The sequence below is a fragment of the Echeneis naucrates genome, chromosome 21, assembly GCF_900963305.1.
Source record: "Echeneis naucrates chromosome 21, fEcheNa1.1, whole genome shotgun sequence".
Classification (NCBI taxonomy): Eukaryota; Metazoa; Chordata; class Actinopteri; order Carangiformes; family Echeneidae; genus Echeneis; species Echeneis naucrates.
In genome coordinates, this window is record NC_042531.1 from 1,328,552 (window position 1) to 1,355,315 (window position 26,764).

The 26,764-nt window shown below is 46.9% G+C and overlaps 1 protein-coding gene across 3 annotated transcripts in view; it reads left to right on the plus strand.

The window, feature by feature from the left end:
- The window catches only part of dgkh (diacylglycerol kinase, eta), a 39,397-nt gene that overhangs the window by 8,226 nt on the left and 4,407 nt on the right, over positions 1-26,764 (plus strand). The window contains exons 3-29 of one of the 3 annotated variants that reach the window (XM_029530173.1): positions 1,869-1,979; positions 4,895-4,975; positions 11,034-11,138; positions 12,321-12,453; positions 14,935-15,041; positions 15,751-15,876; positions 16,367-16,469; positions 17,794-17,956; positions 18,223-18,331; positions 18,451-18,672; positions 18,836-18,927; positions 19,448-19,547; positions 19,632-19,980; positions 20,074-20,205; positions 21,366-21,500; positions 21,637-21,754; positions 21,837-21,947; positions 22,070-22,166; positions 22,263-22,370; positions 23,368-23,481; positions 23,573-23,707; positions 23,788-23,948; positions 24,031-24,136; positions 24,444-24,536; positions 24,672-24,791; positions 25,463-25,568; positions 26,552-26,682. In XM_029530173.1, coding sequence (XP_029386033.1) covers positions 1,869-1,979; positions 4,895-4,975; positions 11,034-11,138; positions 12,321-12,453; positions 14,935-15,041; positions 15,751-15,876; positions 16,367-16,469; positions 17,794-17,956; positions 18,223-18,331; positions 18,451-18,672; positions 18,836-18,927; positions 19,448-19,547; positions 19,632-19,980; positions 20,074-20,205; positions 21,366-21,500; positions 21,637-21,754; positions 21,837-21,947; positions 22,070-22,166; positions 22,263-22,370; positions 23,368-23,481; positions 23,573-23,707; positions 23,788-23,948; positions 24,031-24,136; positions 24,444-24,536; positions 24,672-24,791; positions 25,463-25,568; positions 26,552-26,682 — 3,468 coding nt within the window. Of the gene's footprint in view, positions 1-1,868; positions 1,980-4,894; positions 4,976-11,033; positions 11,139-12,320; positions 12,454-14,934; positions 15,042-15,750; positions 15,877-16,366; positions 16,470-17,793; positions 17,957-18,222; positions 18,332-18,450; positions 18,673-18,835; positions 18,928-19,447; positions 19,548-19,631; positions 19,981-20,073; positions 20,206-21,365; positions 21,501-21,636; positions 21,755-21,836; positions 21,948-22,069; positions 22,167-22,262; positions 22,371-23,367; positions 23,482-23,572; positions 23,708-23,787; positions 23,949-24,030; positions 24,137-24,443; positions 24,537-24,671; positions 24,792-25,440; positions 25,569-26,551; positions 26,683-26,764 lie in introns of all 3 variants that reach the window. The other 2 variants (XM_029530175.1, XM_029530174.1) reach the window with 2 other exon arrangements.

Here is a 26,764-nt window from a genome sequence, read left to right on the forward strand (position 1 = left end):
GTATAATGACCATGATTGAAGTCTATGGGAAAATGTCCCTCCTCCTCCTATATATTGAAGTCTATGGGAAAATGTCCCTCCTTCTCCTCAGTAAATGTTTTCTTGATGAGTTTCTGGTCTCAGTCTGAAATACAACATGATGTCCATTTTTTTAAATGCTGCTCCATTTAGGTTGTTTTTGTTTCAGTTTTAAAAATATCACATATCATCTTAATATCCTTTAATTGATCCCAAAAATGCTTTTTCTGTTATATATCACAAGGAAGGTCAGAAGACTAGATGAAAAAAACGAATCAATCAATGAATAAATGAATTATGAGTCAGCTGTTAAGAAAACTGTTGGCAGCTTCTTTCGAATGTCAGCAGAAGTGCTCCAGGGCAGAGACAGTGTGTTGTGGTTGTTGTTGTGTGTTCAGAGTGTCGACGTGCTCCAACTCCTCCATGGTTGGTGGAGAAAATAGCCTTTTCTTATAATTAGGGCGAACTGGCCCTTTAAGAATCCTTCATTTTCTGAAAGAGTTCATCTTTTCTCGTTGTTGGTAATAATCCAAGCTCTTTTTCTGCTTCTGTACATGTGTGTGTTTCGCCCAGTGTGACATGTCAGTGTGTGTGTGTGTTTCCACAATGAGACTGTATTCTGCTGCAGTGTTTTCTGTGTTTAAGTTGACACAGCTGGTGGGCAGGATGTCAGCTTCAGGCCTCTGTGTCTGTTTGTAATTCTCCCCTTGGAGAGCAGCCTTCCTTTGCTATATATAGCCTCGACGTGTGTGTGTGTGTGTGTGTGTGTGTCCCACCTCTCCTCTGTGTGCCCAGAGAGATTGATGTTCCCCCCACACAGCATTTCCATCTGTGTGTGTATTTTATCTTTTCCATGTCCACTGTTCCATGTCTCACTGTATTTGCGCTGTATGTCCTGTGTGTGTGTGTGTGTGTGTGTGTGTGTGTGTTAATGCGTACAAGATGATGGTGGTTGTAATGCTGAGTGTGTCTAACTTGATGTGACACACACACACAGGTATCAGAGGCAGGAAGTCCTTGTCTTCCTATCATTATTTAGGTTTATGTAAAGGTCCAGGCGGTCTAAAGGAGGACCTCCATGTGGTCTTTGGTTCTAAATCAGGTCCGTGTGAGAGTATCAAAGTTTGCACCGGAACCTTAAAAGCAGCCGTCAGGACTCCTGGGACTTTGTGATGTCACAGCGAAGCCAGCCTGGAGTGTTTTACCTGAAAACTGCTGTCATTTTATTGGATCATTCAGAAAGCAGTCAGCCAATCAGAAGGACGCCTCGGATCCCCTCTTCTGATTGGCCTGTTGCTCCTTCCTGAGAGAGGAAACTTTACTGAGATGTTTTTATGCTTCTGAAAACCACAATTGCATCTTTTTATGGATCCCAAGCCTTCAAAATAAAACACTGAAGAAGTTCAAAAATGTACCCTTATTAAAAGCGTCTCCTCCCATGGTGCATTTTTCTTGGTTAAAATGTCATTGTTGTGCTGAAAGACATTTTTGTGTTTAGCTCACAGAGTCTTGAGGATGCCATCTTTCTTTTTGTCCATCTTTTTTTTCCCTCTGACTGTGAGTGATGTGTGTTTACGGTTTCCATGTGTGTGTAATGAGTTTCCTTTCTTCTTCACTTCTTGGCCAATCCTTTGCCTCCCATGCATAAAATTGCTGCCTGGATTCATACACAAATACACAATGTAGGCTACACAATTTTATCTCATCAGTTTCCAGCCAGTTACGAGCGGGTGAAATATGGGAGCATGACGCACTGTGTGTAATTTTCTGATTGAGCCTCTCACTAATATGAGGCCCAGTAAAAACTGAGTATTTACCGTTTACACGTGTGTGTTACTTTCTCCATCCAGACGAGTATAAAGGAGGGATTGTTGCTGAAGCAGACCAGCTCGTTCCAGAGGTGGAAAAAACGCTACTTCAAACTGAGAGGCCGAACTCTCTACTACGCCAAAGACGCCAAGGTAGGCCTCACATGAGCAGCTTAAAGGCTTCAGAGACCAGCAGACTGAAGTTTGACATTTTTTCCTGCAGCCTGTTAGCTTAGCTTCTGTCCGAAGGTAAGACAGTGCTTCCAGGTTTTGTACGATGCTGTAATGTGACATATACATAATCAATGTTCCTGCAGCCTGGTACGAATCATTTCCTGCTCATATTTTTTTATTTCTCTTTCTTAATCACATTCACAGATTTCTGATCATCTTAATGTTCTTCCTCTCTTTAAATACATTTTTGCTCTTAACCTTTGACCTCTCTCCCCCGTCTCTGTGTGTGATCTAACCTTCCTGGTCTGGAACATGTGTGTGTTTGTGTGTCTGTATGTGTACACACCAGTCCGGCAGTGCTTTGGCACACTGGCAGGAGCGAGCGCTGCGCAGGGTGTCCAGGAGTCGTGTGTGCTGGCGAGTTCTGTCCGTGTGCTGGACGGGCGCACGGCGCTCCCCCCCACCTCTGGGTGCCAGCGGATCTGAGGAAGGCCTAGTGAGAATCCGGGTCAGCACAGAGCTGCCAGGGGCCAGGGGCCACACCAGGGTTTTCCTACTTTAGCACCACACTGCTGCTTTCATGACACATGGAGATGAGTTTGTTGTCTTAATGTGGAAATATGGTGACTCGTGTTATAAATCAGACAAATTTAGTTTCCAACTATTTATTTCCACATGACATGAATGCAGCAAACGTGTGTGTTGTTGGTCTAGCCCTGCAGAGTTAAGTCGCTCGATGGCCATGAGAAAAACACACAAGACTGTGTTGTGTGTTTTCTTGTGTGTTGTGGTGAAGGTCATTCCTTTATGACCCGACCGGGCAGAATAAGTGAGCGAGCTGTTGCTGTCATGGCCGGACAGCGATGCTTCCGTAGATAAGTCCTCATTCCTGATGTGTCCATTCAGTCTGGTGTCTCCTGGCTGGCTGTGCTGCCCCGACCTCCTCATTGATCCTCCACCAAGGATGCATCTCGGTGTCTCCTCTCCTCCTCCTCTCCTCTCCTCTCCTCTCCTCTCTCCTGATTTCTGATTGGAATAAAGAAACAGATCTGAAGGAGGCAGGAAAGGAGGCTGGATGCAGCTCTGGATCTCTGACTAACGGAGGCTCTGCACTCTTTGCCTTTGTCCACCATTCACTGTCAGCTTTCATTACAGCTTCCCTCAAGACAGCCGAGTGTGTGTGCCCACACATTCATGTGTGTGCGTGTGCGTGTGTGTGTGTTGGAATAGTGGTGTTGTGAGAGCAGGAGAGGATTGTGTCAAAAGAACTGAAAGTAATTGCACACATGCAGCACACACACGTGACACAGTGGTGTATGAGCCAAGAGCGCTGGAACTGGAGGGGGGGGCAGTGTTTGTGTTGGCATGCCAGTCATACTTGGACCCTCTTGGCTGACACTTGACGCACACATTCTCTCACACACACACACACACACACACAAACACTTATAGGCATATGTAGAAATGCTTCTGCCACACAAACACACACAGAGTAAGTGTTGGCTGGTGTCCCTGTGTGTCGTTAACTGGGCATTCCCTCTGACAGCTGCACACACACACACACACACACACACACACTCGGAGGGCATTCCTTTGACGGCATCAGTTTTGGCCCGGAGCGTTTTCAGGCCTCAGCTGCGTCACAGCCCTGTTAGACGGTTCCTGTTTCCACATGAGGCGCATTCAGGATCACTGTCACGATCATCACACAGATTTAAAGACAGAGATCCGCTGATTTCACCCAATGAGAACGCAGCTCTCGTTAAGATGTTCGTTAAGATGTTCGATTGAATGTAGGATCAACTTTTATTTTTTCTCAAAAACACTTTTTTTATTTTATGCCTTTTTTTTATGGATTGCAGACAGAAGATGATTTTATTTTCGGGGAAGATGTCTGAGCGGCCGGTCGATGAATGGCTGTCTTTTCCCCTCCTGTTCCAGGGTCAGATGGTGTCATGGCGTCTTTGTGACGCGTCCGGGTCACAATCTGAGAAGAACAGATTGTTTGGTTTTTGTGTCGCTTTGTGGGCATTCAGCTTCAGTTTCGTAGTTCTCTTGTGTTCCTTTGTGTTGCGTTCATAGTTAATACGGATCTCCATTTTTGCATTTTATGTCTCTTTGTGTTGCACACACACAAACACACTGCTTTCTCTTAGTCGTTGTTGTTTGTCCTTTTGTTATCAGCTTGTGTGACTCTTAAATCTCCCTACTGCTTTTTTATGCACTTGTAGTTTTTTGTGTGTCTGAATTAGTTCTTTTGTGTCTTTTTGTTGTATATCCCTCATTTTTGTATGATTCAGTTTATTGCTTTTGTGTATCTTTGTCATACATTTGTATTAATAATTGGCGGTTTTTTGTTGCTTTGTAGTTTTTGTGTGTCTGTATTTTTTTTGCTGCTCTTTGGCGTGCCTGTGTTGTGTGTCGTTTGTGGAGTCACTTTAATGTGTTGTGTGGAAGTTTAAAGTGGTTTTGTTTCTGTTTCCGGTAGTTTTGGATCTCTGCGGTTTTTTGCGTCCCTCTTTGGTTCTTATGTGTCTCATCACAGAGTTTTGGCTGTTTTGTGTTTCTTTGTCGTCATTTTTGTGGCCCTGCGTCCAGGAGGCTCGCTGATCCATCATGCTGCAGAAGCTATCTGAAATAGACGTGAGAGCAGAGCAGTGTGTGTGTTGTGTTAGTAAAACGATCAGATGATGCGCTCATGTCTTTCTCTTGCAGTAGATTCCATTTCACTCTGATGGTCTCACCCGTTTGTCTGTTTCTGCTTTGCTGCGGCCGTAACGGCTCATTTCTCTGACAGCCAATCACCGTCCTCTCCACGCCGTAGACTGTACAACAGAAGCAGCAGCTTTAAGTTAAGATGACGAATAAAACAGATTCTCTTGTTCCCTCTTCAGTCCCTTATCTTTGACGAGGTGGACCTATCGGACGCCAGTGTGGCAGAATCCAGCACAAAGAATGTCAACAACAGCTTCACAGTGAGTGCATCACACGCACACAGACACACACACGCTAGGTTACAGGGGAGATCAGAGACGGAGCCCCGTATCAAGCAGTGAGACTGTGAGTGTCGCAGCGTGAACCTGCGATCGTGGATTTATGGCTGAGTGAACGTCACAGAGCCGACTGACTCATGATTATTTTTATAATCCATCAATTTAATTATTTTTTTCACTAAAATTCTGGTTTAGTTCATAAAAATGAATCATGCTGAGTTTGCTTTTACAAGAAAATCAGTAAAAGTTCATTAGTCTTATTGAGAAGATAATATATAAGAAATTTCATTTTCTTCGGTTTGTAAAGGTCCTTTATCTCTCTGTCTTCATCCTTCACTCTATCCACTGACCATCAGGGGGCGAAATCATTGGTTATAAAGAAGTCACACTGTGTTGAAGTCTATGGGAAAATGTCCCTCCTCCTCAGTAAATGTTTTCCTTTATGGTCTCAGTCTCTAGTTTACAGCACCAATCTGGTGAGCTGACACTTTGTTTTCTCTCAGTTCCAACGATTGGACCAAGTTGAGTTGCGTTAATTTATTATTATTATTTTATATATATATATACATAGCACTTTTCAAAATAGTGTTACAAAGTGCTTTGCATAAGATAATAAGATAATAGAAGTAATAGATAATAGATAATAGGTAATAAAATGAAGGAAGTGTTGGACATCAATCACTAAGTATGAAAGCAAACATTGGATTGGACCGGACTCACAGGCGTCGTGTGTTCAGCTGGAGCTCCGTCACGACTTCACGAGGAAACCAGATTTGCCCTTAAAGGACAATGATTCATTTCAGAGCACCTAAAATGTCAGACCTGTTTATATTTAGGTGATATTTGAATACGTTTCTGTGCATTTAGTCACACGCTGCTCATCAAGGCACGGGAAACAGGAGACGTTGCTGTGAGCTGACGATCATTCAGGAAAACAACCAGCTCTGTGTGTGTGTCTGTGTGAGGGGGCGGTGGAGGGAAAATGAAGATTTATATTACGAGTAACAGACAGTGAACGAGCTCGTAGTGATCTGTCCTTTCTATATCTGTCTCCCCTCTCCCCGAGTGTTGCTATAATAAGAAGCAGGGAAGAGGAGGAGGAGGAGGAGGAAGGCAGGAGAACAGCGCTCAGAGGAGAGCACTGAGCTATTTTTAGATGCTGCTTCAAACCCTTTTCTGAGTGCCTGCGATGGCTTAATGTCTGCTGTATTCAGAAATAAGATTATGTGAGGCTGCTGTGTGTGTGTGTGTGTGTGTGCACGCAGTTGTGACTTATGTGTTTGTTGCAGGTTAATAAACATGCTGGTTTGCAGCTTTGATGAGCATCAGCATCCTAATGAGATGGTGAGGAGGGGTGGAGGTGACGGTGAAGGAGGAGCAGAAGGATGGGGAGATAATAATGAAGTGTCTGGAAGAAGACAAAAGCAGAGTGCATGGTGGGGGGGCGTCTACAGAGCACTTTAAGATGGCGAGGAAATCCTGGAGTGATGTCATACCACTCACACACATTCTCCCTGGGGAGAGAAGGGGGGGGGGGCAGAGCGAGATCGAGGTACAAACCAGGTTTAGAGAGGAAGGACAGACGCAGAGGAAAGGATGAAGACGGGACAGGCGGGGAGGCTCACACGCTCTGAGCACGCCGACAGGGGGAGTCCGGGCTTCAGCGTCAGAGAGAGAGCGACCGCTGCAGGGCTCTGCTCTGACTGTCCATCCGTCTGGCCTCCTGCTGTCTTCTGTCTGTCTGAGTGATGCTGATGGTGTCTCACATGCAGGCAGGTGATCCTCAGTGTTGGTTTTGAACGAACGATCGGCTCCACGGATGCTGAGAGATTCATGCTGACTCCTGTCTGTCTGCAGACGTCTGCTCAGTGTGGGGGGGGGGCTCCACCTCCACCTCCTCCCCCTCCCCCTGGAGGACCTGACAGTAGAATATCGCGGGGATTGATTTGAGTCTCGCTTCTTTTTCTCTGTCACATAGTTCAAAGTCTCCACAGCAGCTTTGTCCAGCATTCATTTCAGGAGCTTTTTCGATTTGTTCATAATTGAAGCTAAAGCTGCCAAACAAACGTGAGTAAATCAGATGACGTGTGTGTGTCTGTGTGTGTCAGTGTGTGAGGAGGAGCTCCTGTGAATATCTGATGAGGCAGCACCTTGAAGTCCACGTGAGGAGGTGGTGACGGGGGAGGGGGGGGGGCTCAGCCCAACCCTCCCCCTAAACTCCTTCTAGAATCTGCAGGCATGCACGGCCTGATTCTCATCCACTTTATATCCATGAGGCCAGTCGCAAAGAATCTCACATGGGCTTTAAGTTGTGCGCTCGCAGCAATACTCTGATTTGTTGTGTGCTTAACGTTAATTGTTTGCATCACAGTGTGCGTATGTGTGTTTTGTAGAGAGTGAGCAGCTGTAAGGAACTCTATTCCAAACGGAATAACAAACGGGGCATGTGATTGTATGTTCCTATCATTATCACTTGTCATTACAAACAAACACACACCTGATATTTTCAGTGCTGAAGGTTTTCCACGTTTTAGGGATGCCTACAGCTGTTCCTGTTTCTCCTGGCAACCAATCTGCACTATCACCACCCTGCTTCAGAAACACACACACATATGGATACAGTACACCAGTAGAGAGACAGACTGATCCATCTCCAAAGGGATCAATTTGCCAAGTGCACACACACACACACTAATCCTTTGAGTTCCTTGTGGAAAAATCTTTAGTTATAAATGGCAGAAAAAGGGAATGAGAGACAGAGTTCATCTTACTGAATGAAAGATGAGTGATGGTGATGATGATGATGATGATGATGATGATGATGATGATGATGGTGGTGGTGATGGTGATGGTGGTGGTGGTGGTGACGATGATGATGATGATGGTGATGATGATGATGATGGTGGTGGTGATGGTGGTGATGGTGATGATGATGATGATGGTGGTGGTGGTGATGGTGATGGTGGTGGTGATGGTGATGGTGGTGGTGGTGGTGACGATGATGATGATGGTGATGATGATGATGGTGATGATGATGATGATGGTGGTGGTGATGATGATGGTGATGACGGTGATGGTGATGGTGACGATGATGATGATGACGGTGATGGTGATGGTGACGATGATGATGGTGATGATGGTGGTGGTGGTGATGGTGGTGGTGGTGGCGGTGATGGTGACGATGATGATGATGGTGACGATGGTGATGGTGATGGTGACGATGATGATGATGGTGGTGACGGTGATGGTGGTGGTGGTGATGGTGATGATGATGGTGATGATGGTGGTGATGATGGTGGTGGTGATGGTGATGGTGATGGTGGTGATGATGGTGGTGGTGATGATGGTGGTGATGATGATGGTGATGATGGTGGTGGTGATGGTGGTGGTGATGATGATGGTGATGGTGGTGGTGATGGTGACGATGATGATGGTGATGATGATGGTGATGATGATGGTGATGGTGGTGGTGATGGTGACGATGATGATGGTGATGATGATGGTGGTGGTGACGGTGATGGTGGTGGTGGTGATGGTGATAGTGATGGTGACGATGATGATGATGATGGTGGTGATGATGGTGGTGATGATGGTGGTGGTGATGATGATGATGATGGTGATGGTGATGATGGTGGTGGTGATGATGATGATGATGATGATGATGGTGATAGTGATGGTGACGATGATGATGATGATGGTGGTGATGATGGTGGTGATGATGGTGGTGGTGATGATGATGGTGATGGTGGTGGTGATGATGATGATGGTGATGATGGTGGTGATGATGGTGGTGGTGATGATGATGATGATGATGATGATGGTGATGATGGTGGTGGTGATGGTGGTGGTGATGGTGATGATGATGGTGATGGTGGTGGTGGTGATGATGATGGTGATGATGATGGTGGTGGTGGTGATGATGGTGGTGGTGGTGATGATGATGGTGGTGATGGTGGTGGTGATGATGATGGTGATGATGATGGTGGTGGTGATGATGGTTGTGATGATGATGGTGATGATGGTGGTGATGATGATGGTGGTGGTGATGATGGTGGTGATGATGATGGTGATGATGATGATGGTGATGATGGTGGTGGTGATGATGATGGCGATGGACAGAAGCTCCTGTCTCATCCAGAGCAGCAGCTTTATCTTCTTTATCTATGAGTCTTTTCTACCTTCATCTGGTTCTTTGATTTCAGATTTAAAATAAAAACATTTTTACTTTTTCCTGTGATATAATAATCTTCTAATCTCTAATAAAATTCTTAAATAGTAATTTCTGAGAATAAATAAATCAACAATCTGATTGACCTTCCTTTGATAAGAATATAATAATAACAATAGAAACTCTTGAAACTGTAATTTGTATTAAAGATAAAATATTCAGATTTTTTTCCTAATTATCTGATCAACCCAGTAAGTTTTGGAAGATATGGAAATTGCTATAAATGAAATAGTTCATAATTAGATAGTTATTTCCTGGAGATAAATGACAGATGAACAAATAAAGGGCTGAAGAATTGGCCCATTAAAAAGACCATCTAAACACAGCCACCATGATAACTTCACTAATTTAAAACCTTCCTTCCTTCCTTGTTATCACTGTGTTTTAATCCGTTTTGAATCATTTTTAAAAGTTCATGAGACTGAAGCGTCGACCTTTAATATCTGATCTCTTGAGCCACCTGGGAACTGTCTTTGACCTTTGAACTCTTGGAGGGCTCAGGAGTTCATTTTGGTTTCGTTTTGTTTTGAGCTGGTTGTTTTGCACGTTCCGATTGGCGGTCCATCTCATGTGTCGCTGGGCGTAGCCTCTCGCCTCGCTGCCTCAAGCAACAAGTTTCTGTGGAGCAGATGGTTAGCAGGCAGCAGAAAGAATATTACACCGCACACACAGTGCAGATGTGCACGCTGTTAGAGTCTCAGGTGCTGCAGTGTTATTTTCCCCACATATCATTTATTTTGTCGCTCCGTGTTTCTTGGATTCGGCAGCTTGTTGAATCTGCAGGACTTTTGATCTGAACGGCTGCACATTCACCCAGTTGATGTCAGAAAAAGAATAAACAGTAGAGAAGAAGAAGATGAAAACTTGGCGAAGTGTTCCGTCAAAAAAAAATCCTCAGCCCCGCTGACAACAAACACATGACAGAGCGAGAAATTTTCACCAGTAAGTCACTGGAATAGAACAAACTGATCCTCATTACCAGTTTTGTCAGTTTACTGAGGTTTTGTGGCTGTAAATGAAACCAGAAGCGTAAAACTTTATATTTTGGCTGATGCAGTTTGTTTATTTTGGCAGAAGATAAGATGTATCAGGTAGAAGCAGATGTGAGATCTGCTTTTAATCAACAGCAGCAGGGACGGAGTGAATCTGCCGACTGTTGGATGACGTCTGTTCACACAGCTATTGGAGGAAAATTATCAGAAGAGACGAACCCGAACTGAGTCCAGAACTAAACTGAAGGCCAGTCTGTTACCATCAGCCATCTCTGCTTCTGGAATTGGTTCAGTCCAATCAAGAGGACGCCAGAGATGATAGTTATCATCCATATCTGTGTGTTCTCCCACTAAGATGACCAGACAACACGAGTACCCAACCAGTTACAAGAGAGAAAGAGGAGAGGAGGCAGCATGAATAAATGATGGAGCGCTGAAAGGGTGGTGTGTGTCTGTAGGGTTATCTACAGGGACGCTGTCCTTTAAACACACACACACAGGAGAGGGGGGGCTCTTAGCCTTTACTGAGGCTCTTCACCTGTCAGCATGAATCTGCCTCAATGCATGAAGAGCTAAGAGCGAGAGAAAGAGACGGCCGAGAGGAGCGGAGGAAAGACTAACTCAAGAAGGTGTTAGAGGATAAGTGAGCTAGAGTTAATGAGAGAGAGAGAGGGAGAGAGGGAGGGAGCTTCTCATCCTCTCTCTCCCATAAAGACAGAGCCGATCGCCTCCTCTTCTCAGTGGCACCACAGGCTGAGGAGGAGGAGGAGGAGGAGGAAGGCGCTGGAAACATTTATCTCTCTCTCTGCTCTCCTTCCAGGTGATCACTCCGTTCCGTAGGCTCATCCTCTGTGCTGAGAACAGGAAAGAGATGGAGGACTGGATCAGTTCTCTGAAGTCCGTCCAGTCCAGAGAGCATTACGAGGTAAGACCCCCCCCAAATCAACACGTGAGACTGATGTTTGTGTTTTCAGTGTATGAGAGTGATGGGCACAGTGCTGCAGGGATGATCGAGCAGCTTTTTAGGCGTTTCCTGTTGTGGAGATTTCATCAGTGTTCCTAAACATAATAAAAGTGCACACAGGGATGAGAAGTGTAGCCGGAGAGGGAGCTGCATGTTGTGTCGCTTCAAACCAGCAACAACAAGTTGTGCACGCAGGAGGCAACACACTTGTGTTTAGATCCGGAGCCCTGAAGGAACTGGAGAACACATGCATGCACAGTGTACAGTGACGGGTACACAACACTACAGTCAGCACCAGAGCCACACACACGCACACAAAGCTGTGTGTGATTCCTCTTGCCTGTGGGTCCATTTCTACGTCCTCGTTATGTCCATTTTAACACAACAGCTCCTGTAGCAGTTCAGTGTGTGTGTGTTGACAGTGACGGGTGGTGGCGAGCGCAGGAAGAAGGCAGTACTGCATTTTAATGGCTTCGATTTGGGAGGGAATTCTTATATAAGACCCCGTCCCTTACCCCCCTCCGCCTTATTGCACTGCAATGCAGCAGCACCGCCACGCTCACACACCACCGAGTACACACATGTATACATGTGTTGAAGATGCCAAAACAGCATCATTTAATTAGCACCTTCCCAAGCCTCATGTCCTACTTTGGGAACACTTGTTAGATTTGTACTTATGAAACTGTGCCGGGGCTGCACCAACTACTGCAGACGCAACGCCCACACGCCTTCAGTCCAACGCTCCGTACCCTGCCAGCTCTCCTGACCAGTTGTCACTTCATCGCACGCTGAGGGCCGTCAGGTACCCGTCAAGTCGGGGAGGCCTCCCCCTCTGCCAGGAAGTTTCCACGGCAGTGAAGGGAAGGAGATGTGTTTGTGGTTTTAGGAACTAAAAACCATCTCTCCTCTTCCACCGTCTGGGCCTTTAGAACTGAAGGGTTGAAATAAGTGAATCAGTGAGAGTGAGACGGCGAGGAAATTTTTTTTTGTTCTCATTTTTCCCATTAAAACAGCTGTTCTAGTTGGTCGTGCAGACATTTGTAAAAGAAAGCTCCAGCAGATGTGTTTTTATTGTACCTGTATTTATCACGGTGTTGTGTTTCTGTGCTGCCAACCCTGTTTTAACCTCTCCTTTGCTAGACGGCACAGTTTAATGTGGAACATTTCTCAGGGATGCACAACTGGTACGCCTGCTCCCACGCACGGCCCACTTTTTGCAACGTCTGTAAAGATAGCTTGTCTGGGGTCACGTCTCATGGCCTCTCCTGTGAAGGTAAGTAAAACCCAAACGCACACACACACACACACACACACACACACACACTATCACCTACTGTCAGACCTGTGAAGTGAACACACTGTTCGGTCTGATGGATGTTTAAAGATCATTTGGTTCTTTGGTTCTTTTACTTTTTCGATGGTGTGTATATATAACCAAGCTGCTTTATGAGTCATGAAAGTGAGAAAAATTCTTTGTCCAAACGTTTGTCCAAGTGGAACAGACTGGATACGCCGGAGCCAGCGTGAGTCTGAAACACTCTCAGTTGTGGAGTGCGGTGCCCAGCGAGCTGTTAGCTTGAAGTGGGGGGAGGGAAAAAAAGCTGGTGGCGAGGCGCCATTAACGCCGCGCACACAGACAGACGTGATGAATGTCGCTTTTGGATGTTATTTTAGCATTTCTTACTTTGCCCAGAACGGGCCCGATGGGTTGGGGAAACTGAGAATGACAACACATCTCACCTCATCTGTGAAAGAGCAGTGAAGTCGGGGTGTTGATGCGAACGGAGGCCGACGCCATTTTTTTTGGCTTGTTTTTCTGCTTTCTTTTAGCTGATGTGATGTCTCAGTGACAGGCAGCAGACCTTAATGAGCACCATCTGCATATCCCCTCCTTCTAATTTTGCTAATGTGTGTCCACAGTGAGCCCCTCTCATATCCACAGCAGAAGGCAAAAGAGATAAACATGGAAAGAGAAAGACCGCGTCGAGCCGAGCGCTGAGACAGACACACACAGGTTAAGGCTTACAGAGGATACTGGGTATAATAAAGAAATAAAGACTCGTTAAAGAGGCTTTGATGAAGGTCCAGTGTTTAACCTCGTTAAGGTCCTCGTGATGTTTTTATATAATACAAACACGATGAGTCATCTGAGCCGGCTCTGATGTTTCCTCCTCTACACTGTGTCAGCCGCGGCCAGTTTCAGGCTAACAAACCACCAACCCCGTAATCCTGATTCTGTTATATTTGCTACATGACTTTCTGAGACTTCTGGTTCATTAACAAGACCAGACCACCAATACATAGAATTATTTCTCGTGTCTGACTGAGTTTCCTCCTCGACCCATCAGGGGAGAAAGAGTTGGCATTAGAACCACTAACACTGTGTCAGCCGCTGCTGGTTACAAGCTCATAAACAGCATAAATCCAGCTCCAGCAGTGGTGGGAGGCGCACCAGCAGATTATTATTATCATTATTATTATTACTTTTTAACATCATCATTTCAAACACACCTGCAGGAACTTCAACACACAGCTGTTTTGTTTACTCTGGATACAAAGCAGCTACGGATCGACGGTGAGCGCAGGAGTTGTTGAGAACAATCCAATCGCAGCCTCCTTGTGCTAAAAGAGACAGTGGGAACAGTATGTGGGGACGGAGCGGAGAGGCAGCGCGTCTCTATTAAACGTGGAGAGCAGCCAGCCAAACAGTCTCAGCAATCAACACGGCTTAAATTTCCCTTCGATTTCCTGCGCAGGACGGTCGGTGGGGATTGATTTGCGCTACCTAGCCACAAAAACACACACAAACTCCTCTGCCTTTCTATCTCTGTTTCACCATCACACAACCACTCAAAAGTCTACACACACACACAATGTTCCCTTCCAGTCTGGCACCATCAACAGACAGTGGTATCATGTCCTCTGGATTCTCTTAATGTTCTGCTAATGCTCTCTAACAGCATTTAGTGGTGGGCTAGATTGAAACATCGATTGTTGCTCCCGGATATGACATTTGACTTGATTTGTATATCTTGTGTAAATTGCCTAATGATAAGTGTGTGTGTGTGTTTCAGAGTTATGTATAGGCCAGGGTTGGCTGCCTAGAAGCAAAGTTCCCCAGAGTACAGACGTTATTCATGAGCTCACTAAGTGCCTCGTGTCTAATGGGCAAAAAGGCGAGAGCGTCCTCCATCAGTCTGTACGTCTTCTGGAAATATTCACATTTAAATTTCTTACTCACAGCGACCTGCATTAAGCACATTAAAGTTAAAGGAGCTGTCTGAATGTTTTGCTGCTCCCACTCTGGATGTTGCATCACAAACCTTTAAGGCTTTAACAGCCACACAATATTATTATTCTCGTTCACATCACGTGTGGCGTGCGGGTGTAGCTCTGTAAAGTAGGAATCATTTGACATGGATCTGGATCAGACACCTCCAGGTGCTCCAGGATTAGGTCTTCTTTAGTCCTCCTGTTGCTGGTGACAGATTAGTGGATTGAGATCTGCGTTGTGGGGACAAAGTCCTGGCTGCTGTCAGATACATAAACACAACACAGGATTAGGGAAGTCAGTAATTACACACGCTGACTGTGTCATTAGGGCTCGATTCATTAAAACGCTGTGTTCAGAGCGGCGTGTCTGTTTCTGAATCCTTCATCAGGGTCAGGTATTTTTCTGTGCATATTCTCTACAATTATTTTGTCAACCTTCTTTAAATTGAGGTGTGTCAGATTGACGTTGTGTGTTTTTCAGTGTGCAAATTCAAAGCCCACAAACGCTGTGCTGTCAGAGCCACCAACAACTGCAAATGGACCACCCTGGCTTCCATAGGGAAGGACATCATCGAGGACGAGGACGGGGTGAGTTCGGACGGTGGTTCCTTTATTGATTTAGGGAAATATATTTTGCAATTATTTTGGCAGATATTGCCATTGTAATTTCAGTTGTAATGATTGATTGTGTGTTGTATTTTCACAACAAAAAATTTAAGATAAGGAGGATGATGATGATGATGATGATGATAGTGTGCTTTTTGTTGGTTTTGTGCCAAACATGTATCTGTAACACCACAACGCCGAGTGAAATGTTGTGATATGATATATACATATAAAATAATAATATTGCAACCACTTTGGCAGATATTGTGATTTCAGGTGGAGTGGTTGTTGTTTTATTTTAATATTCACAAAAAAAAAACATGTTCTTGCCAGCCAGGTTTGTCTCCGTTGTAACACAACTTCCACTCTGTTTCAGTTCATTCTTCGCATTTTACTTTTATCAGAAGTTGTAGCTGCTGGAATTTGAATATTACACTCAAATTTATCACAATTTCTATGAAATTTACAAGTGTCCGTTCATACTTTGGGTCATTGAGGGTTGAGGTTCTACTCTCAAAGATTCTCTGGAGAATAAAGAAGCGTGTGACTTGTTTTGTCGTCATTTTACTGACTGTTGATCCACCTGATCCACCTTCCAGTCACCATCAGAGTTCCCTGAAGGACAAGACAGCGTGGAGTGTTTCCCATTTCTTGAACTGTGTGTGTGTCTGTGTGTGTGTTGAATCTACAGATTGCGATGCCTCACCAGTGGTTGGAAGGCAACCTGCCCGTCAGTGCCAAGTGTGCTGTGTGCGATAAGACATGTGGCAGCGTGCTGAGGCTGCAGGACTGGCGATGCCTCTGGTGCAAAGCTATGGTGAGACATCTGTCACTGACAACGCGGTTCAAATCATGCAAGATGCCGATGGTTCGAGCTTTTCCCAACTCAACCTCACGGTGTCGCCCACCAACGCTGTTAATATCATGGTTTATAAACTCGTAGCAGTCACAGGAGTCTGACTGTCCGAAGGAGACGACCTAATCATCCTAATGTTTTGTGTTGTTTAGGAGTGTAGAAGTGTGTGTATATCCACAACCCCAGCATGAGTGTGAGAAAAATGATGTGGTGACATCAGGAACAGGATGAAATATAACGTCTGGGAAAGATGTCGCCAATCACTTCCATATTTTTGGGATAATTATGATGAAGGAATGTGATGCCAGTGCAGATAACCAGAAAAAATGATAACAATGAACCGGACACAGAGACGGAGAGAACGTTTGATTCCTGCTCAGGCAGGAATTAAATCTGACTTCTGTAAAGATCTGTGAACAGATAAATGCTTCTTTTCTGTCTGCTCCTCCAGGTGCACACAGCCTGCATGGACATTTACCCCCGCAAGTGTCCTCTGGGTCAGTGCAAAGTCTCCATCATTCCCCCAACGGCGCTCAACAGCATCGACTCGGACGGTAGGCGCACACACACACACACACACACGATCACACACCTGTGCATCAGGCCGCCTCACTCTGAGGGTCAGAGGTCGATGCCAGACGGCACCTGTGAGCAATTTCAGTTGTGAATAAATGAGATTTCGGCCCATTCGGGTCGGCTGATGTGACATTCTGCTCCCCCCCGTGGAGGGCAGGGTGATAATCCAGATCCACCATCGGGTCCAGGAGTCTCGAACCACTCTGCCCTTTCTCACAAAGCACCACGTCATGTGCTGGGAAACGGACGGAGAGAGACACCACCATTATTCCCCCTGGGGATAATTGAACTCAACATCAAATCCATAGCTTCTTATTAGCTTCCTGCTCGTCATAAAGACGCAGCGCTGGTATGCGCTCCAGGAAATTGTCCGTTTCTTGTAAAGCGATGAGGCTAAAAATAGCCTCATCTGGCAGGTACACACCTCTGTGAGCACCTGAAACAGAGCTGACTCAAGAAGTGTGTGTGTGAGGGAAATTATAATGAGACGCCTCCTGAGTTGTAGTGAAAGTGTACACACATAATCATTGTTTGATGACTGCACACAGACACCACAGAAGAAGAAAAAATAGAGCTCTGCAGAAGGCTGCAAAAATCCAGACGCTTCCTCCAGGCTTCGTTGTTTGTGTGTGTGTGTGTGTGTGTGTGTGTGTGTGTGTGTGTGTGTGTGTGTGCCAGACCCGACATTAAACTCATTCTAGATGGAGATCAGCACCTGCAAGACAGCCTCAGATAAGCATGTGTGATTGGATTACTGCTGCAGAAGACACACACAAACACACACAAACACACACAGGCCAGTGAGTCTGTGAAAAACTGGCATCAGCTAATTGGATGATAGATGGATCAGAGGGAGGGAAATCCTGATAAATGGAGGAGGAGACAAAAAGGGAAATAGAGAAGAGGATACCCCCACCTCTCTCTATCTCACCATCTCCCTCACGTGCCAGACGCCCCCTCCCCACCCCCTCCCACCCAACTGCAGGCTGGGAAAAGAGGGGGAGTTGGCTTGTCATTGGCTGGGGGGCTGACTGTAACACGTGCTTCCCTTCCCTCCTTCCCTCTCCTCTCCCTTGATCCATCCTTTCCTGACAACATCACACACACACAGCGAGGGAGGAAAGGAAATAAAAAGAGTGAAGGGGGGAGAAGTGGATGAGGATGAAGAGGGGGTGCGTTGATTCTCAAACGTGTCACTCAGACTTTGATGAGGTGTTTTAACGATGGAGTTGTTTTCTTTCCGTCTGGTCACACGTGTTTTTAAAAGCGGGTGGTTTCCTGCTGTTGGTTGTGTCTCTGCAGGTTTCTGGAAGGCCACCTGCCCCCCATCCTGTGCCAGCCCCCTCCTGGTTTTTGTCAACTCAAAGAGTGGCGACAACCAGGGGGTCAAGTTCCTGCGGCGCTTCAAGCAGCTCCTCAACCCGGCTCAGGTCTTTGACCTGGTCAACGGCGGGCCGCACCTCGGGTGAGGAAACTCACCTGACACACAAACGTCTCAACAAAGATCATTCATTATAATAAGAGAATAACAACAGAACGGAAGACACTCTTCATGATTGATGAATTTTTATTTCTTTCATATTCAGTTTCACCAAAAAGTCTCCTCCTAACATCTCACATGTTCAGAGTTAGACCAGCCGGTCACCATCATATCTTATATTATCTATATTAACATATATCTTATATCTTTATATATTGTTTACTGACTGTGTGTTTTTGTGTCGTTGTCAGTCTCCGCCTGTTTCAAAAGTTCGACAACTTCCGGATTCTTGTGTGTGGCGGCGATGGTAGCGTGGGCTGGGTCCTCTCAGAGATCGACAAACTCAATCTACACAAACAGGTAACGCACGCTGAAGGTCACTGTGCCAGTGGAGCTCACATTAAGACACACATCCGTTACACAAACAGCGATCACACACACACACAGGCCTTAATTTTAACCCCCTGCACGTCCTTCAGTGCCAGCTGGGCGTGCTGCCGCTGGGCACGGGCAACGACCTGGCGCGGGTGCTGGGCTGGGGCCCGTCGTGCGACGACGACACCCAGCTGCCCCAGATCCTGGAGAAGCTGGAGAGGGCCAGCACCAAGATGTTGGACCGCTGGAGCATCATGACCTACGAGATCAAGATCCCGTCCAAGCACAGCTGTCCCACCACGCCCGAGGGAGCCGACGACTGCCAGGTAGTCTCAGGAGCTGATATTCACATTCTTCAGTAGACGGGGGGGGGCTGGAAATAGTGTCTGACATTTTCAGTGCATTTCTACATCTTCCTTTCATTTCATTCATTTCATGTCTGTGTGGAGTGAATGTTTTTATATTTTCTATCGTCTAACTTCTCCACAGTTTCATATTTCGGCCTATGAAGACTCGGTCGCTGCTCACCTGACAAAGATCCTGAACTCGGAGCAGCACTCTGTGGTCATCTCCTCCGCCAAGTGAGTCAATACAACTCAGCAGCTTCACCCCAGACAACAAAATATCCAGGTGTGCTCCACCTGTGAGCTTATTTAAAGGGCCACAGCTCTGATTGGGGAAAAAACATTTCAAATTAGAGCTGCAACAAAATAAATAATCACATTAATAACAATGAAGCTTCTTTAAATAATACAAATCAAAATCAGAAGTTTTCAAAGGCTGAAATTAAAAAACAAACTACGAATAACAGCTCAGATCTGAAATCATCATGACATCACAGCAATTTTGTGTTTATTCCTGTAAACTTATTTTTCTTCCAGCATCAACTTCAGGTTTGTTCCTTTATCACTTTTTTTCTATGAATTATTTGTAATTTGTTCAAACAACATCCGCTGAAATGTGGATTTAGTCAGAGTGCATAGAAAAGGTGACCTCCACTCTGACTGAGGAGAAAAAGATGCTCACACAGAAAAAAACCTAAATTCGATGTATGAAATAAATCGGAGGCTGCATCACTCGAACATTTTGCCTGTTTTTTAGGATCCTTTGTGAGACGGTGAAGGATTTTGTTGCCAAAGTGGGAAAAGCCTACGAGAAGAGCACAGAGAACGCAGAGGAGTGTGACACCATGTCTCTCAAAGTAAGTTTCAGAAACATCGTCGTCCACAAATCACTTTAAATGACGTAAACTTCATCCAGGCCGTTTTGGTGCCCCCCCCCACAGTGTGCCATCCTGAATGAGAAGCTGGACTCCCTCCTACAGACGCTCAACACCGAGTGCCAGGCTCTGCCTCCAATACCCCACTCCACCCCTCCCATCGTGGAGGAGGAGCAGGAGGAGGAGGAGGAGGAGGAGGAGGAAGACGATGAAGGGGATGAGGAGGAGGAGGCCAGCGAGGAGAGTCTGCCGGAGCTGAAGGGGAAGCTGGAGGAGGAGGAGACGGAGAAGGGAGGAAGAAGAAGAGGAGGAGGAGGGTCTCCGCACCAGCTGTTCAAGAGCAGGGAGCAGCTGATGCTCAGGGCCAACAGTCTGAAGAAGGCCGTGCGACAGATCATCGAGCAGGCGGAGAGAGGTGAGGGCGCCCAACATGGCCGACGCAGGTAGACCGCCTCCTCCCCCGCCTGAACCCGACTGTCCTCATCCCTCCTGTGTTCCCTCCATGCAGTGGTGGACGAGCAGAACGCACACACCTACGACACCGAGCTCCCGTCGCCCCTGGAGTTCAGGAAGGACAGCGAGGAGGAGAACAGAGACAGCGAGAAGGACGAGGACACCAAAGAGCTGGAAGCGGTGACCTGTAAGTTTACGACCCCTGATCGGCCGTTCACCCCGCGCCTCCAAGGTATAACTTCACTTTTCTCTGCTGAGAGTGAAGCATTTTTACTCTGAAATAACTGTAAGAAAACGGCCTGGATGCTTAATCCAGGTCTCACAGTTCATAAATGTCTGTTTTTACTTTTTGCTCCCATTTTCCAAGAATTAAAATAAAAACGTTTGATGTTGGAAACACTGAAACAGACGGAGAAGAGACCCGAGGTGCCATCGTTGTGTAGACAAATCCAGGTCACCAGGTTTTTCAAAATAAAACCCCACAGTTATCAGCATGTGTCTTACCTGGCAGACTGCGATCTTCGTTAAGCAGAAATATTGACTGACACAAATTGAAAATCTTTTGAGGTCAGAAAAAAATAGGTTTTTATATTTTATCTCTTGAAAAATGGGAGTCAAGACAAAATGGATTAAATATCGCCACCTTGTGGATCGTTCCCTCTCTGTGGCACACAGAACCAGACACACAGCTAATGGAAAAAAAAGTGCTGCTGACGCAAATCATGTTTCCTGTCATAAATAAACTCAAGGATTAGTGGTAGAAGTGCATGGAGGAGCTCAGTGATGTTCCACCTCTCACACCAGGCCGAGCTCTGTGGCAACAGAAAACTTCTTTAATAATAGATGATTGTTGTACCTGTGGAAACTGTGGCAGCAGGAGCCACAATAAAGTGTGCGTTCAGCCTGCATGTGTGGCAGCTTAGTATGCAGATGCACATGTGTGTTTGTGTTTAAATGTGCCTCTATGGGAGTGTGTGTGTGTGTGTGTGTGTGCATCGGCCACAGGATGTGTCATTGTCTTGGGGGCGGAAGTTCTTCCTGTTTATCACGGGTCTGCTTCCTTCCTTCCTTCCACACACTTTCGGTGCATTGGAGGACCAATGCATCAGTCGAACCCTCTTCTGTGTCCTCTCCTTGTTCCATCTCCTTGTTTCCTCATTCCTTCCTGAGCTGGGAACCATTTAAAAAAATCACTGAACAGAAGACACATTTACATTTTGATAAGCAAACAGTCGCAACAACAACCACACTTTGGACACTTCAAATTAAAAGCTTCAATTTTACAAAATAAAGCAACAGAACTGCACAATAGTAGGTCATGTTCTCTGTGTGCGTTTGTGTGCGCAGCGGCAAAGAGTCCCTGCTCTCCAACAGAGCGGAGGGTGAGTCGCAGCACTCAGTCCTACGGCTCCTTCACCATCACCCCGTTCACCACCAGCAAAGAAAACCTCCCAGTGCTCAACACACGCATCATCTGCCCAGGTAAACACACACACACAGACAACGGGACGTTTTACTTTACGATACATTAATATAGTTACCGGGCTTCACAAAGCACACAAGGACAGGACAACTTGGACATGTCAACTCAACTCGTTGTGTCTTTGTGTGTGTGTAGGCTTGCGGGCAGGTCTGGCTGCCTCCATCGCTGGCAGCTCCATCATTAGTAAGATGCTGCTGGCGAACATCGACCCCTTCGGAGCCACGTCCTTCATCGACCCCGACCTGGATTCACTGTAAGAGGCTGTTTTTCTCTGAGCTCCTCGTCAGTCTGTCCGTCTCTACATGTCCCTGTCTTTCTGTCTGTCCTCCACCCAGAGAGGGCTACATGGAGAAATGTGTCATGAACAACTACTTCGGCATCGGCCTGGACGCCAAGATCTCCCTGGAGTTCAACAACAAGCGAGAGGAGCATCCAGAGAAATGCAGGTGAGACTCATTTCCCGGGATTTGATTATTTTGTAATGCATAAAAATTCACAAATTCCGACGTTCGCTTCGGTTCTGACCACAGTGGCCCTTGGGGGCCCCTTTCGTTCCCCTCTCTCTCAGGAGTCGCACTAAGAACATGATGTGGTACGGCGTTCTGGGCACGAAGGAGCTGCTGCAGAGAACCTATAAGAATCTGGAGCAGAAGGTCCAGCTGGAGGTGAGACAGGAAGTTGTCACTGACGCTGAGGCGTAGCTGCTCCTCATCCTCTCCGGTCCCGCTGAGCTCAGTTCGGTTATTTCTTGTCGCTCCCAGTGTGACGGCCAGTACATCCCCCTGCCGAGCCTCCAGGGAATCGCCGTGTTGAACATTCCCAGCTACGCGGGTGGGACCAACTTCTGGGGCGGAACCAAGGAGGATGATGTGAGTTCATTTACATAATCCAGGACACTGACGCCGAGCTGTCTCGGCTGGACGCTCAGAAGGAAAGGGGAAGTTCTCCTCCTGGAGCTGGCCAGGTTCCCACATCGAGGCTCCAAAACTGACCCGGATCCTGATTTAACGTGACCCTGGCAGCCTGGAGGGGGAGGTGGAGGGGGAGGGACGGTTAGAGATGTTTGTGCTTGTTTGTTTAACGCTCTGAGCACAAGGACTGCTGAAGGATTAGAGTGTCACTTTACACACACACACCCATCAGTTAGCCTTGGACACACACATTTAGTGTTACATAACATTTATTTAAAGTTAATCGTCTACACACACACAGTCACATTACACCTCTATCCTTTTTGCTATAATTCACAGATTGAATTCATTTTGAAATACTGATAAACTCCACAGCCTGAAAATGAAGAATATGTTGCCAGGAACATCCTGATTTATGATTTATTCCGGCCTACATGACGACACATCCCATTATTTCATGGCAGTTTTATTTTCCTGTCGGCAGACATTCACTCCTCGCTGCTGTGACCTTTTCATGTGCAGTTATCTGGACGGAGATCAATACTGGACCTGTTGGGAAAGCCTTTTCTCTCAGAAATGAGCTGACAGGGAGGAGCACAGGAGGGTGTTGTCTCCTCTGGAGCACAGAGATACAGATCTACAAATCCTCCCTGTCACATTTCCATTCAAGGAAAACATCAGTGGTGCTTTGTATTTTCCTAATTGTCAAACTCAAACTGAAGATTTCGCTGAAGAAGTCTGAAGTGTCGAATCAGGACAGTCTCATTAAACCAATATGACCATTTCTTAGTTTGGAATTTCCCAGTTTAGCTCGAATCAGCTCAAATATTCATATCACACATTTGCTATCACTCAATTTCACAACTCACTTTTCCTTATTTTACCTTTACACCACATGGACCTTTAAAGGAGGTAGAGACTGATGGCTCCTTGTTGTCATCGTTGTGTTGTGCAGATCTTTTGTGCCCCGTCATTTGATGATAAGATCCTGGAAGTTGTGGCCGTGTTCGGGAGCATGCAGATGGCCGTGTCCAGAGTCATCAAACTGCAACACCACCGCATAGCTCAGGTGACAACGCACACCGGGAACAATACATCGGTGGGAAAAAATGTATTTTGGAACATCTGCATCTAATCTGCTGTTCCTTTGGCCAAACTAGTGTCGTACCGTGAAGATAACCATCCTGGGTGATGAGGGGGTTCCCATCCAGGTGGACGGGGAGGCCTGGATCCAACCGCCTGGAGTCATCAAGATCCAGCACAAGAACAGAGCCCAGATGCTCACCAGAGATCGGGTGAGACACGGAGAGGGAGGGGAGGGGAGGGGGAGCTGAGAGGACAGCTGTTTGACCTGATGCTTTGATTTTATCTGCAGGCGTTTGAAAACACGCTGAAGTCGTGGGAGGACAAGCTGAAGTACGATAAGCCTCCTCTGCGGCCGCACCTCTACCCGCAGCAGTCTGTGGATTTGGCCACGGAGGAGGAGGCCGCCCTGCTGCAGATGTGTGCCCGAGCTGCAGAGGAGCTCATCACCAGGTAAACATCTTCCGCCACAAACGTCCGGTCTGGCTCTGGACTTCCACACGTGTCTTCTGACGAGTGTCCTGTCTAATCGCAGGATATGTGAGGCTGCCAAGACCAACGGGCTTTTGGAGCAGGAGCTGGCTCACGCTGTCAACGCAGCATCTCACGCCATCAACAAAACACACCCCAAGTTTCCTGAGGTGAGTTTACTGAAGGAACTCTCCTCCAGTCTTACCACTGTCGGTGTATCTCAGATTTAAGTTCAGCTCTTTTTCAGTAGTCAGACACCAGAGAACAGAACATCTGGCTTTTTTCAGCAAGAGGAGAGGCTCCAATCGAATGACTCTGTAGGAGAACTGGGTATCTATCAGCATTAATGAATATTCACCCAGAGCTGTCATGGAGGCTCCGTTACAAAGTGAAGCTGTTCATGCTGCTTCCAGAGTTGTTGTGCGAACGGTGCAGTTTGTGAGGTTTTTCTGAAGAGCTGCTGCTTCCTGCTTCCAGAGTCTGACCAGGAACACAGCGATAGAGGTGGCCAGCACCGTCAAGGCTCTGTACAACGAGACCGAGTCTCTCCTTCTGGGCCGAGTCTCTCTGGTGAGTCATGGCGGCGTGCTTCTTTCTTTTGTTCCGCATTAGGCAGCCTTTGGTGCCATTAAAGGTCGTTTCCGTGCTTGTCCTTTCAGGAAGCTGGCTGTGGTTGACCTCACTTTGTTTTCTCCCCCTCTGCAGCAGCTGGACCCCCCAGAGGAGGAGCAGCTGTCCAGCGCTCTGCAGAGTGTGGAGCTGGAACTGGGCAAACTGGGAGAGATCCCCTGGCTCTACCACATCCTGCAGCCCAACGACGAGGAGGTGAGCACAAGCACACACACTGCAGACCCACAGCGCAGGCAAACAGAAGTCACTTCACCTTTTCTCAGGAGCACAACAAACCTGCAGCTAAAAAACATCACTGTTCACCCACCTTCATTTAAAGTCATTACTATCTTCAGTCGACAGTTTCAGCTGCTGCCGTTGTACCAACGGTTTTTGGAGAGCAGAAGTAAAGTGAAGAGCAGGCCTTTGTAGTGCGACCCACACACACACACACACACACACACACACACCCGGGGCCAGACGCATAAAACTATGCAGAATTATGACTTAAACTGTGTGAATGCACAAAACCCACCAACATGCCGGCATATTATTTTCAACAAATTGAAGCAAGTCAAGCGTGCGTTCATAAACTCACTCACTGGGAAACTGGGCACAACTGCACAAGCCTCATTTCCACTCACAATACTGAACACTAAATAATAATTCATCCACAGGGAGTGGCGTGCAGATGGCTTTGGCGTGTACGCATCATTTGTGCCTCTGGCCTCAGGTTGTGTGAGATTTCTATAAAACACATGGCATCACCTACTCTGAGTGTCCACACGTACACAGTTGTGTGTGTGTTTGATGTGATGTGGCTCCAGGTGACCGGAGAGCTGAGTAGCTAAATGAAAGGCTATAGGTTGACTGTGCTTATGTACCAGGACCCCTCTCTGGGTTACGGCAAGAGGAACAGTCGCAGCAGCATGTTCCGCATAGTCCCCAAGTTCAAGAAGGAGAAGGCCGCCAAGAAGAGCAGTCCTCAGTCAGGTAGGGCTGCGTCTGCGTTCCCCTCCTCAGCAGAGGGAACGGACGTCAGTCAGTCTGTCCCCTCTGCTGCACAGCATCATTTACACTGCCACTTCAGTGCTTTTAATCTGAAAGGATGGTAGCACTCAATCAAATGAAGTCAGGAAGTTTAATTTGAAGCTGCACATCATCATGTAATCAAATTATTGAAGACTGGAGGTGCTACCATCCTTTAGGCATTCATCGATAATGTACACACACAGACACACAAAACAAACACACTCAGTCGTCACCAGCTGCCTCTCACTGTGTCCGTCACGGCCGACGCCTGAAGGCATCATTGTGCTGCGGAAACACAAAGAATGGGTGTGACATCCCACAGTCTGACCCTAACCATCAACACATCAACATGCACCCCCCCACCCTCCCTGTCCCACCCCATTCATGCTCTCATCCACCTGTTCATGTGGCCCCAGAAGGCCCAGAGGCTGCTCCTGGGGGGCCGAGCTGGATATGAAATCCCTCTGAGGAAGTGTCACATATGAAGAGTCTGATGTGACTTTGACACGTTGAGCAGTGAGGTCAGAGGTCAAACAGAAAGCCCTTCCTCCTCTCGTTGTCGGGCTGCATCTCCTCCTTTTACCTCTTCCTGCTACTGCTGAGTGTTTCCCATCTGGTCTGCTGAACAGTACCGTCTGCATGCCCCCCCCCCACCGACCCTCCTCATTTCCTTGTTCTGACCAACCTCAGCCATTCTCCTCCGCTGCTGCCACTGCTCTCCCTCTTCTTCTTCTCCTCCTTCCCTTTTATTTTGTCTTTCCATCTCTTCAATTCCAATCTACCACAAACTCATGAGTGAGGTCGAGCGTGACGGCGTGCTCACCTCCGGGTGCCGTGTGTGTGATTGTGTGAGAACAAATGGACGTGGGAGAGCGACAGTGTGTGAGCCTCTCTCTGCTCTGCTCTGTGTGTGTGTGTGTGTGTGTGTGTGTGTGCGCGTGCAGTGGAGAGGTGGGGCACAGAGGAGGTGGGCGTCTGGCTGGAACAGCTGAGTCTGGGGGAATACAGAGACACTTTCATCCGACACGACATCCGAGGCTCGGAGCTGCTGCACCTGGAGAGGAGGGACCTGAAGGTACACACACACACACACACACACACACCCCAGTGGATCTGTGTGGACCCTCTCCTCCACCCCACAGTCAGCTCTTCCTCTC